At 40.8% G+C, this 13,232-nt stretch overlaps 1 protein-coding gene across 2 annotated transcripts in view; it reads right to left on the bottom strand.

The window, feature by feature from the left end:
- Nucleotides 1–13,232, bottom strand: part of SPATA5 (spermatogenesis associated 5) — a 211,496-nt gene that overhangs the window by 135,054 nt on the left and 63,210 nt on the right. For both annotated transcript variants that reach the window (XM_040967253.1, XM_040967254.1), the window contains exons 12-13: nucleotides 10,799–10,852; nucleotides 8,080–8,159 (exon numbers count right to left, since the gene is read on the bottom strand). In XM_040967253.1, coding sequence (XP_040823187.1) covers nucleotides 8,080–8,159; nucleotides 10,799–10,852 — 134 coding nt within the window. The remainder of the gene's footprint in view (nucleotides 1–8,079; nucleotides 8,160–10,798; nucleotides 10,853–13,232) is intronic.

Genomic DNA, 13,232 nt, shown 5'->3' with positions numbered 1-13,232 from the left:
ACTGATTCACTCCCCAAGTAGCCATAGTGGCCGGAGCTGTGCTGATCTGAAGCTAGGAGCCAGGAGCCCCTTTGGGTCTCCCACATTGGTGCAGGGTTCCAAGGCTGTGGGCTCTCTTCGACAGCTTTTTGAGGCCACAAGCAGGGAACTGGATGGGAAGTGGGGCTGCTGGGATTAGAACCTGTGCCTATAAATTATCCAGACGCATGCAAAGCGATGGCTTCAGTCACTAGGCTAAGGCTACCATGGTTTGCCCATATAAATCAATCATTAATAAAAGGAATATCCCCAAAATCAGACTTCACATATTTATGTATTGAAAGAATTAAATTACTAAAATGCTACTGCCACTAAAAGCAATTTACATATCTCCATTAACATATGACATATGACATTCTAGAACTAGGGAAAAAAAACTTTAGTTTGGTCCAGCACGGTAGCATAGTGGTTAGAGTCCTCGCCTTGCATGCGCCAAGATCCCATATGGGAGCCGGTTCTAATCCCAGCGGCCTCACTTCCCATCCAGCTCCGTTTGTGGCCTGGAAAAGCAGTCGACGACAGCCCAAATCATTGGAACCTTGCACTCATGTGGGAGACCGAAAGGGGCTCCTGGCTCCTGGCTTCAGGCATAGCTCCAGCCATTACTGCTGCTCAGCTCTGGCTGCTGAAGCCACTTGGGGAGTGAACCAGTATATGGAAGAGATTTCTCTCTGTATCTCCTTCTCTCTCCAGCTACTGTGGCTGCTCAGGGAGAATCATCAGACAGAAGATCTTCCTCTCTGCCTCTCTTCCTCTCTGTATAACTAACTTTCCAATAAAAATAAATAAATATTTCAAAAAAGAAAAATAAAACGGGAAACTGAGGCCTTGGTCCAGGCAGTGGCATGGAGGTTGCTGCTAAATTTCTGGCAAATGCAGGTTGGTAAGGTAGATACTTGGGGTCCAGCCCCATTTCCTTATAAAAATCAGAATGGTTAAGACCATATCTAGCCTGCAATACCCCACTGGTGAGCAGCAGCCAGTCCTTAGTGACAACCCACTAAGAATTTCGTATTTGTTAAGGCTAAAGACGTCAACGTTTGCAGATTATTTAGGAGGTTTAGAAAATTGCTGCAGCAAAAAGCATCAGATTAACAAGAGAGAATGAATGGGCAGATGAGAAGGAATGTGAGGGATAGTTAGAAACCACTGAGTAACAAATCAAAGGAAGAGCTCAAGACTATCAACCGTTCTTACAGTCAACTGCAAGTCATGGCAGCAGAAGTTGAGTAAAACTCAGACAGCAACCCTACTGGACTAGTTTCAGGACAATGTGGCAGTTCTGGAGAGAGCCTAGCACCACAGCAGTACAGCACAAGCGCTCAACCTTGCCATTAGAAACTTGGCAGGTTCAGCAAAAGCCTTCTAACAGCAGCTGTTGGAAAAGTTACAGTTCTCAGAGGTGAAGCTATGATTAAGGAAAGGGCCTGGTTCCTGGAACAGCAAACCTTATGTAACAGCCACATAAGTGATGTTTCAAAAGGCCTTGAGAAAAGGAAAGCTACTAGGAAAGGCATAAAAAAAACGAAGCGGGCCAATGTCTCTCTCCTGGGGATAAACTCTAAGGAAGCCACTTAAGAAATCCTCACCATAATCACCTAGGATTTATCATCTCTAGAATGGTACTTCCTCCCTTTAAGAGAGTCTTCCTAACCTTCAGACTTGACAGCCCTCCAGCACTACAGAGGCAAATAACTGAGGCCCGTATGGGAGGGACCTGACAGCTACAACTGGATCAGCAGGAAGAAACTACAGCCACAAAACAGCACAGCTACCAAGGAGAAGGCACCACTGACCAGCACTGTTGGTGCCTTCTGTCCTGTGACACATTCTGTCCTGTTAAGACTGGATTTCTGTACCTCCCTGCAAATTTATGGAAATTATGTGCTTGTTTGTTCGTTTTTGCTCAAGGAGGATAAAGTATAGATAGTAATAGAAGCTACCTCAAAGAATACACCTTAGAGCTTCCAACCTAAATGCTGCACTCCTCATGCATGGCGACACAACTGCACTCTCCACGCACTGCCGCCACAATACACACTAGCCAGACGCAGAATCACACAGATAAAGAAAGTATGACATACACAAACACACCCACAAATACTTTTTGGCCATAAAAAAGAATGATGTTCTACTATCTGGTACAGAATGGAAGGAACTGGAGATCATTATGTTAAGTGAAATAAACCAGACACAGAAAGACAAATACTGCATGTTTAACGTCATAAGCAGATAGAAAAAAACATCTATACTAACTTGCAGTAGTGATTACTAGAGGCTAAGAAAAACTGGCAGGGAGAACAGAACATGAGATAATGGGTACCAAATACACGTCTATAAGGTACTCTCGGTATTTAATCTGAAAATGGAGTTTCTTCACAATTCATACTAAAACACAACATGTGATCATAATCTTTACTTTCTCAGTCTCCTCTGTTCAGTGATTCATATCCAAATAACTGCATGATTCTTTAGTAGGGACTGCACTGGATGGTTGACAGAGGATGAAAACATTATCATTCTATTCAATGTTTTGTAATGTTGCTATCTGTAATTTAAGGCCCTAAATTTGATAATATATATACACAGATCACTCCAGGTTAAAAGCCCTGTGACTGTATTATATAATAATCTGGTACTTAAACGAATATACTTAAAATATTAATTCTATTAAAAGGGTTCATACTTAGAAATTAGATAGAATTCTAATTGAACACTTCTACACAGAGAAAAATCAAAGTCAAGCTTGTCTGATATGGACTTTATTTTATACAGAAATGGAAGCTGTGATTAATACTGATGATTAAGTGAAGGGAATTCTTTGGATTTGCGTTACTTGTACTGTCTTTGCCCTTTATTTCTATGGATCACTGAGAACTAGCTCGAGCATAGCGCAGGGAAAATGTTTTATGGACTGAGCAATAATCTTGGCCGACTTTCAAAGCTTTAACAGAAAACAAGAACCAGTAAAAACTAACAACCAAGGAAATCAAAACCAACTATAAGCAGATACTTCAAATACAAATGTTTTATTGGTAACATAGTGAAATGATTTCATAAAGCTTTACTATCTGCAAAAGATAGGCAGCATAGTCACTGAAAACCAGTTTATCTATAGTAACTATCAAAGCCAGACATAATTTCTCTGTTCTTTTAAGAATTCCTCATCCCGCCCAAACTATTCCCACTCCCAAGCCAGTCAGTGCCATCACCAAAGGTCCGTCACGTACCTCCAAACAACAGAAGATACTACAGCCAGACCAAATTCTGACTAGGGAAATACTTTATTTTTGATCACCTGTTTTCCAGGCTACTTTTATACTAGTACAGAGATAAGCAGCTGTCACAGAGAACGTGCAGCAATCACAGCTAATAGAGAAAACAGATTCTTTCTCTGGTCCGACAGAAACTCCACCACCAGGACTGTAATTGTAAGAGGTCTTCCACAACTGGTGGACGATGTTCACTGTGAAAAGCACATGGCTCAAATTTCAAAATATTTTTACATCAAAATAAAACTTGTCATTAAATTCCACCCCATGTGGGCATCAGTTAGAATACATGAAGATGCTTCCTGTCCAGATCCTGCTAATGTACTTTGGAAATTTACGGTAAATGACCCACAGTTGCCTGCAGCCCCGTCATCCTCACGAGACCAAGAAGAAGCGCTTTCCTCCTGCCTTCAGCCTCAAACAGCCCTGGCCATCGTGGCCGTTAGGAGGTGAAGCAGTGGATGAAAGAGCTCTCTCTGTACTCTGCTTTTTAAATCAATAAAACAAATCTTGGAAAAAATAGAGTCCATCGCAGTAGCCTAGCAGTTAAAAGTCCTTGCCTTGAACATACTGTACCGGAAAGCACAGCACAATGATACCAACCCTAGTACGTTTGTATCAATGGTAAGAATTTTCATAGAACATGCACCTATTTCACAGAAAAATGTATTTTTCAACTCCTCCAATAAAATAAAATGCCCTCTATCCTCTTGAATGATTCCTCTATTATAGCAGTATCTTAATTATCCATTTTTAATTTATATATTTTAGTGTATTTTAAGTGTCAGTTAAAGTTTTAATTTCCACCATCTATGTCTACACTTCCTTATTTTCTTCCAATTGTATATTCATGTCAACACTAAGGTTTGGGAGAGACCCAAAAATACCAGAGAAGGCTGGGGAAACATACAGTGCTTGGAATGAACATTACCCACGAAAACGTCCACAGTACATGCGGCGTGCAGGTAAACTCACATTTTAATGCCAAAGTAGCTGCAAAAAGGAAACTGTATGTTCTGCAAAACCAATCCAAAATTTCCTAATTTCTAGTAAATGTTCAGAATAAAATACTGTTTTAAAAACTCAGATTTAATACATGCTACTGTACTTAGCCACAACAAATGCAGAACATTCTTCGTCAAAATTTGTAACACATTATTTCCTCTGTTGCTCCACTTTTCTTTATTATCTGTTTACTTAATACCCCCGCCCCCGCCAAAAAAAGAGATTTATTTTATTTATTTGAAATGTTAAGAGAAAAAGAGAAAGAGCTCTAACTGCTGGTTGGTTCACTGCTTAAACGATCACAGCGGCAGGGGTTGGCAAGGTCCAAGCCGGGACAAAGGAACTGCATTTGGCTTTCGTATGTGAGTGACACAGGCTACTTATTTGAGTTGTTTTCCATTGCTTTCGTTAAGTGTATTACCAGACAGCTCAAAACAGATCCAACATGGATGCCTGTATGGCAAGCAATGTACCACAATACCAGCCACTCTTGATTCTTCAATGTTTAGGTAGTAGGTCTGACGACAGATAATTTTCCCTCTCGTAGTGTCAAAAGATACCCAAGTACACAAATCACCTACTGGCAGTTTTCTCATTTCATTTGTGTGAATTCTAAGTACAAATTCAGGGATATAAACCATTAATGTAAGTCAAATGTTACACTGCACAAGTTTTAACAGTTCAACTTTTTTAAATTATAAATAAACCTATTAAAAAAATTTGACAGTACCAGCAAGTAGATTTCTCAGAAACAACTACATGTCTTACAATCGCCACCTGCATGATGTCTACACTTGTATCAGATTCTATCCACTGACCACAGTTTTCTGAGTTGTTCTACATGTAATTTCATGTTTTTATTGTTCTCTCTTTTCTGTTTTGCTCCTATAAGCTTCCTATTATAACACACTAAACTAAAAAAACAAACAAACAAAAAAAGTGCCACCAGAATCTTACCTTCTCTCAAGCTCGCAGTAAGAAAGAAGGGAAATAACTGCATGACAGGCTAATCCTCCACCTGTGGTGCTGCAAACCCGTACGGGTGCCGGTTTATATCCCAGCACCTCCATTTCCAATACAACCCCCAGCTAATGGCCTAGAAATGTAGAGGGCAGACCAAGCCACTGCTCTCTGCACCCATATAGAAGACATCTCCATCTCTCTCTGTTATTCTTTCAATAAAAAAGGTCTTTTAAAAATAAGGCTAATTCCTCATCTTGCATCCACTGGGATCCCATATGGGTGCTGCTTTGTGTCCTGGCTGCTCTATATCCTACCCAACTTCCTGCAAGTGGCCTGGGAAAGCAGCAGAAAATGGCCCAAAGCCTTGGAACCCTGCATCCACTTGGCAGACCTGGAAAAAGTTTCTGGCTCAGACCAACTCAACTCTGGCCATTGCGACCACTTAGGAAGTGAATCAGTAGGCAGGAAATCTTTCTCAGTATCTGTCTCTCTCTGCACATCAGCCTTTCCAGAAATAAATAAATAAATAAATCTTTAAAAATAAAAAAGGATCATTTGCTTTTATTGAAAAGGCAGATTTACAGACAGAAGGAGAAACCGAGATCTTCCACCCACTAGTTTACTCCCAAGTGGCAGCAATAGCTGGAGCTGAGCCAATCCGAAGCCAGGAGCCAAGAGCTTCTTCTCAGTCTCTCATGCAGGTGCAGGATTCCAAGGCTTTGGGCTGTCCTCTACTGCTTTTCCCAGGCCACAAGCAGGGAACTGGATGGAGCAACTGCACAGATGGGATCCTGCTGCTTGCAGGTGGAAGATTAGACAACCGAACCATCATGCCATGTCAATCCTCAAAAAACAAACAAAAACAGAAGAAGGAAAGTTTCTTCAGAACAGAGTGTATCTAGAATTAGAGTGAAGGCACTTCTCTGGACACTCACATTCCATATAAGAGTGCCTCCAGTCAAACCCTGACTTCCAGACTCCATCCTGTGCGGATGTGGGTCATGAGCCGAGCTGAGTCAGTGAGCCTCCACGACCCAAACACACAGACCTGCTCTGAGTTGCCAGCACCCAGCTGCAGCCCGGCTCAGCCCTCCTTGTTGTAGGCATTTTGGAGAACAAACCAGAAGACAGGAAAAATATGTCTCTGTCTTTCAAACACACTGAGAACAGACTTAGAAGAGCAGAGTGAAGAGGAGTAACTGTCAGTGAGCCCTCCTGCTTTTACAGGGGAGGAGAAATGTTTAGGGCAGGGAAAACAAGGCAAGAGTAGTTGTGATAAAGACATTCTTATAAGCACGAGCATATCACTTTCAGAAAACATAGAAGTTTACAATGTGTTAGCTATCATTCTCAGTTTCAGGGCAAATTTTTAGTCTATGAGTAACTTTAAATAGTAAAACTTAAATAGTAAAAAAAAAAATTAATACATGAAAGATAGTAAAAATTTATACATTAAAATTTGGGGAAGAAGAAATGGTCTCCCTTACACAGTGCCATTTTTTGGACTAGTCACGAGAAAACCACAGCAGAACGCTATCACATAAGGGCAGCAGAAAACAGCCAACACGACATGAAAATGCTTCCAAGTCTGCACAATTTCACTAGGTTTTACCACTCCATGACATTTCTTTAGCAATACAAATGAGAGGGAAAAAAAAAAAAAAGCTTGAGATCTTCAGATTTTATACTTCCTGTACATTTTATCAAGTGTTGTTTCTTGGCCCTGGCGGCGTGGCCTGACAGTGGTAAATTTTATAGAGAAAACACCATTCAAATTGCTACTTACATTGAATGAAAATTTTAGTCACTGTAAGAATCTGATGGAACATAAATAAGTTAATATTTTCTAACATGAAATATTTCTATTATGTGTTTCTTTTTTTAAAAAAAGATTTATTTATTTTTATTGGAAAGGCGGATATACAGAAAGGAGGAGAGACAGAGAGGAAGATCTTCCATCTGATGGTTCACTCCCCAAGCAGCCACACCAGCTGGAGCTGAGCCAATCCGATGCCAGGAGCCAGGAGCCAGGAGCTCTTCCGGGTCTCCCACGTGAGTGCAGGGTCCCAAGGGCCACAGCCGTCCTCGACTGCTTTTCTGGGCCACAGGCAGGGAGCTGGATGGGAAATGGAGCTGCTGGGACTAGAATCAGCTGGATGGGAAGAGGGGCCGCCAGGATAGAACTGGCACCCACATGGGATCCTAGCGCATGCAAGGCCAGGACTTTAACCACTATGCTATCGTGTGAGGCCCTATTACGTATGATTTCAACAAGCATTAAACATCTATATCGGGGAAAAAATCATACATTTATAAAGAGTTTTGAAATATACACAGCTGTCTCTTTGGAATGACATCACAGGTAATCCTTTCCATTCCACAAGATTTAACAATGAAAGTATTAGCACTTCTCTCTAATCATATTTTGGGAAACATAGCTTCTTCCAGAATACACGATTAAGTATGCATTAAGTATTACTGCAACTGTATTCTACTACGTCAAGTGACTATGCTTAATCCAGCTTTGTTCAGTTTTTTATTGTTCAGTTTTAATTACATGTTTAGAAGCATAATTTTGATAGTATCCCTAGAGACGATACGCTATTTAAATGAACTCCAATGTCCCAAATAGATACTACAGTTATTTTGAAACTAGAAAAAATTTAATGGGTACTAAAGAAAAAACTACATGAATTGAAAACTTTTACCCAAATATATTACCAATACAGTGTGTATTAAAATGTTACTTGGACTATAGTAAAACTCATATTATTTCATTGTATATATAAGTATTTCTTACCTGCCCCTTTCAACTGCCAAGGCATCAAGTTCATCGAAGAAAATGACGGAAGGAGCCACGGTTCTTGCTTTTCGGAAAATCTGGTAGAAAATACGACACATTAGCTAACGGTCAATCTCCAGAAAATTCTGTAGTTGGTCTGCATTTTTAAAAACTGTATCTGAAATCAAATCTAGGTGGCATATACATCAGCTGGCACACTCACTTTGTGTACACTTGCTAACAGGTGCCCAGGACCCAGTAACAGACGTAAGACAACCTTCCTCGACTGTCCTTCTAACGATGAGCCTGCCACATATACCGGTCGATTTAAGCCACCAAATACACTCAGGCAAACCCTGCTCAGTTTGCTTTCCTTCAGTTGGTAATTTTACTTTCCAGAATCTCAATTCCCACATTTATGTATGGCTTTCCATAGGGCTAAACTGATAAATTAGTACTGAAATTTAGAAAGAATACACAACACTAGTGCAGAAGGTGGGATATGGTAAGAGCTTAACAAATAACAGGAGGGCAGCAGAGTGAGATGTACCAACGTGTTAGGGAGACAATGAGACCCAGTTCTTGACTTGAACCTCCCACAGAACCTATCTACTCCTGTTTGTAACCCTCTAGAGGGTCCCAGGATAGATCTGCACCCCTGGGGGACAGACTTCTTTTAGCATGTATCTGCATCAGGCTCAGAGACCCAGCATGTGTTCTATGACTGGATGGGATCTATGGCTCTGAGTCCCAAGTATGACCCACAGCATCTGCGCAGTGAGGGAGCCTTATCTATTAATTCTCCAACTCAGAGGGAAAGGGAGGATACACAGGATTGTACAAGGCTAGTAAAAATCCACACTGAACAGAGAATAATGGTCCCTGTCTCCAGGTAAGCACCTGCAGAGACTCTGCACCCACACAGAGTAAACCAGGGCTATATGATGGCCAGAATACATACTACCTAGCATCACTGGTAGCTGTCAGGAGCAGCCTCACACTGCCAGTCTACTTCAGCAGTAGATACACCATAGCAAAGTGGGCTTTAGTCCTATAGCCAGGCAAAACTGGTCTGGGTGGGTCTGCGCTTTGGACATAATCTAACGTTGTGGTGTTAGTGGTCACAGGAATGGGTGCAGGTGTCTGGGCCTAGCTCAGTCACAGGAAGATATTTTTAGGGACAGATAACTCGTTTTTAGACACTTCCCCGGGTCGTTTTGAACAATACAGCAACAGCAACATTCGGACAAATCTGGCTACGGGGCATAGATTAGGACTGAAACAGTGCAAAGATAGCAACAAAGGACTTACTAAAACTTGACCTATTGCGCCATCTGGTGTTCAAATAATGAATGTAGCCATAGGATCAAAAAAACCAGATGGCTTCGAATTCTTAGAAACCACAAATGAAGCCAGATTACTACTAATCTTTTAATGCAAAGATGGTCATATAACAAGTATCAAGAACTTAAGGGAATTATGTCCATGCCTAAGAAAGTGCCAGAAATCAACCATGTATAAAATGAAATTCTCCACTGCTTCAAGATTTTCAAATCGCTGCTTTAAAGAAACTTAACTCCAAGAGAACACAGAAATGATTAAATATCCTAAAAGACAGACTTGATAGAGACATGGCAAAAGAAGAACAAAATTAAAATTTATGAACATGAGCAAAGGCATCAATATAAAACCCAAAGAGTAAGTGACCTCAAACACAGACTATTGGAAAACAGTTGCAAGGGAAAAAAAAAAAAAACCCACAGAATCAAGCAGTGAAGAATGCTCAAGGTAACATTAGAAAGCCTGAAAAGAATAAATATCTAATTACTGGAGCTGCCTGAAGAACAACCAAAGAGCATAATTTTAACATGGCTGTTAAATTTTTTTTAAGACTACTCAGAGTTCTCAATTCAAAAATATGTGTGTATGAGACAGAAAGGGGACATTATCAATCAGGCACTGGATTTAAAGATTTGATTTTAGAACACAGAAGAAAAAGGGACAGCGCTGTGGCTTAATAGGCTAGTCATTCACCATCAAGCAATGGCATCCACGTGGATGCCGGTGTACATCCGGGCCGGTCCAGACCCCAGCCAGCTCCCTGCAGTGGCCTGCACAGGCAGCGGAGTGTGCACCACAGCCTTGACAACTGCACCCACATGGCAGATGCAGAGAGCTCCTGCTTTGGAGAGGGTCAGCTGTGGACACTGACCATTTGGGGAGTGAATTAGTGGATCAAAGACCTTTCTCTCTGCCTGGTAATCTGCCCAAGAAAAACAAATAAATTATAAGGAAAAAATAACTAAAAACCTTAGGAAAGAAAGAACATTCAGAAATAAACAAGGCAAGCAGAGGAAATGACTATTGAGGCACAAGTAAATAGGAGCCATAAAGTGAAATTTTCATACATCACCCAGCCTATTCTATGCAAAGGGCACTTTTAGGTTAAAGGATTTAAATCCTATTCTGAGATCATGCATCCTCTTCTCTGTACATAAAACGTACTGTTAACACAAATGCTGCGAACTTTTCCAATACCTTTGACAAAAAAAACTTTGGGAAGATGTTAAAATTTTTTTTAAAACTTAGATTAAAATTGTATTTTCACATGACAAAACAATATTTGCCTACATAAAAAACTTGGACCTGGATTTGAGAGTATCAAAATCTGTGACCCAACACAAAATGTAAACCCACACGAAAGTGCAGTTCTCCCATACAGAAGGCCAGACCTTACCTCTCTAACTGCTCTCTCAGATTCCCCCACGTATTTATTCATTAATTCAGGCCCCTGCAGGAAAAGAAAATAAATAGTCAGTGACTCTATAAATGGTGCCAGGCATATTTCCTTGAATGAAAGAAGAAAAATGCAAACAAAACATAACAAGCCAAAACAAACACAGGAGGCTGGTTTTAATTAAACTACTTCCTTTAGCATGTTTATTTTCACTGGGCATTATTTATGTCTCTAACAAAGCAATCCGATGGTCCGAAAAGTATATATGAACACAAAGAGAAGGTTGTGACTAAACATAATTGTACTTTCTATATCATCTGTCTATCCAATCCTCTGTGTTTTTACAACATATCAGGAATGGTGCTTGACACAAAAGGTAAAAGCAGACCAATTTAGAAGATAACATTAAGAGACAACATTCTTAGGTGTTCTGAATTTAAGTCCACAATAACCAAAGCTGTATCTGAGAAGAATCGCCACCACAGGGACATTCTCACAACTCTATGGTAGGCCCCAAAGTAATAAAGCAAAGGAAGAGGACTCATGCAAGCTCATGACATTATCTTACTGTCCTACTGTCCCTGATGGGCCACGCACAGAGCAAAGGTCACACAGGACAGACGTGATCTCCTCTGCCATGACCTGCCATGCCTGTGGGGGACCCAGCAGAGGTCCTAGCTGAATCCTGGCCATGATGGCCACCTGGGGAGTGAACAAGTAAGATGCAAGGGAGATGTCCATCTCTCTCTTTCAAATTAATTAACAATGCTGATGTGCAACTGCTACTATTGGTTGAACATGTCCACATAAAATTCATAGCCATCATGTATTGGACAAGGAGGTAAAGCAGTTGGTAGCAATTAGGTAATGAGCGTGGCATTCACAGATCAAAGCCCTTCTCTCTGCTTTTCACCAAGAGCATACAAAGAAAGATTATCAGCTGAAAGCCAGGAAGCAGGCCCTCTGAAAACCAGATCTGCCAGCACCCTGGACTTGCTATCCTCCGGAACAATAAGAAGTAGCCTTCTGCTGTGTGAGCTACAAACTCACTGATACCCAAGACAACCAGGTCCTTAAAGGTTGCTCTGAAACACTGGAAAAGATAATCCTGAAAGTCGATACCATGGTAATAAATCAACAGGTTAGAATGCACGGTAATAAGCACAGTTAAGCAAAGGAGAGAAGAGATGAGAAGAGCTCAAAGTTCACACTGGCAAAATCCAGTTTCCTCGCAGCCACCGACAGACATCATACTGAGTTAAAATGAAGCATTAAATAGCACCAACATAAAATTCTTTAACAAAGGAGGCAGTTTTATTTACCCGATTCTTTTTTTCAAAATATATTTGTTGGAGAGTCAGGCATACAGAGAGGAAGATCTCCCTTTAGGGCACCTGTGTTCACATGGGGGACCTGGAGAATGCTCCTGGCTCCCAGGTTCAGACTGGTCCAGCTGCGGCCACTTGGACCATTTAGGGAGTGAACCAGTAGACTGAAAATCAACAAATCTTTAAATGTGTGTGTGCACGTGTCAGTGATTTGACCGCTAAAAAATTAAAAATATGAACTTGAAATTATTACAAAAGTGAATCATTTCAAGAATACTAAAATAAAAATGTAACAAAAAAGGACAGTTTGAAAATATATAATAATGTTCTCTACATATACACAAGGGAGGATGCCTAAGAATATTACAGAACCAATATTTACAACAACAAATATGAGCCCAGGGCAATTGCGTAGTGGTTAAAGTCCTCGCCTTGAACACGCCGGGATCCCATATGGGCTCCCATATGGGCGCTGGTTCTAATCCCGGTGGCCTTGCTTCCCATCCAGTTCCCTGCTTGTGGCCTGGGAAAGAAGTCAAGATCGGCCCAAAGCCTTGGAGCCCTGCACCCGTGTGGGAGACCTGGAAGAAGTGCCTGGCCCCTGGGTTTGGATGGGCACAGCTCCAGCCATTGCGGCCACCTGGGGAGTGAATTATTGGAAGGAAGATCTTCCTCTCTGTTTCGCCTCCTCTCTGTACATCTTCATCTGTATATCTTCCTTTCCAATTAAGAAAAAAAAAAATAAATCTTAAAAAAAAAAACCTGGAAATATCTAAAGTTGAAAAACATGAAATGGGTAAATAAATGACTGTATGTCCATAAAACGCTTCTCCAGAGGCTGTCAAAATGTGACTCACTGCTGGACAAAAGAAAGAGTGCAAGCAGGGAGACCCAAATGCAAATTTAAAACGGGAATGAGAATCCTTAACATTCTAACAAAATCATTAAAGGCTACACAATAGCCATAATTTTCCAGAAACTTCATCACCATCATTGTACAGTTTCACCTCATATGATCATTTTTATGTTATACTGCACACATCAAAGACATTCATAATATAAAGAACAAAACAGATGCTTTCATTTACATGTGGTGAATTACATAT

The sequence above is a fragment of the Ochotona curzoniae genome, unplaced genomic scaffold, assembly GCF_017591425.1.
Source record: "Ochotona curzoniae isolate NIBS_2020 unplaced genomic scaffold, NIBS_Ocur_1.0 scaffold_4506, whole genome shotgun sequence".
Classification (NCBI taxonomy): Eukaryota; Metazoa; Chordata; class Mammalia; order Lagomorpha; family Ochotonidae; genus Ochotona; species Ochotona curzoniae.
Note: the sequence above shows the minus strand (reverse complement) of the source record. Positions and strands in the feature narration are given on the sequence as shown.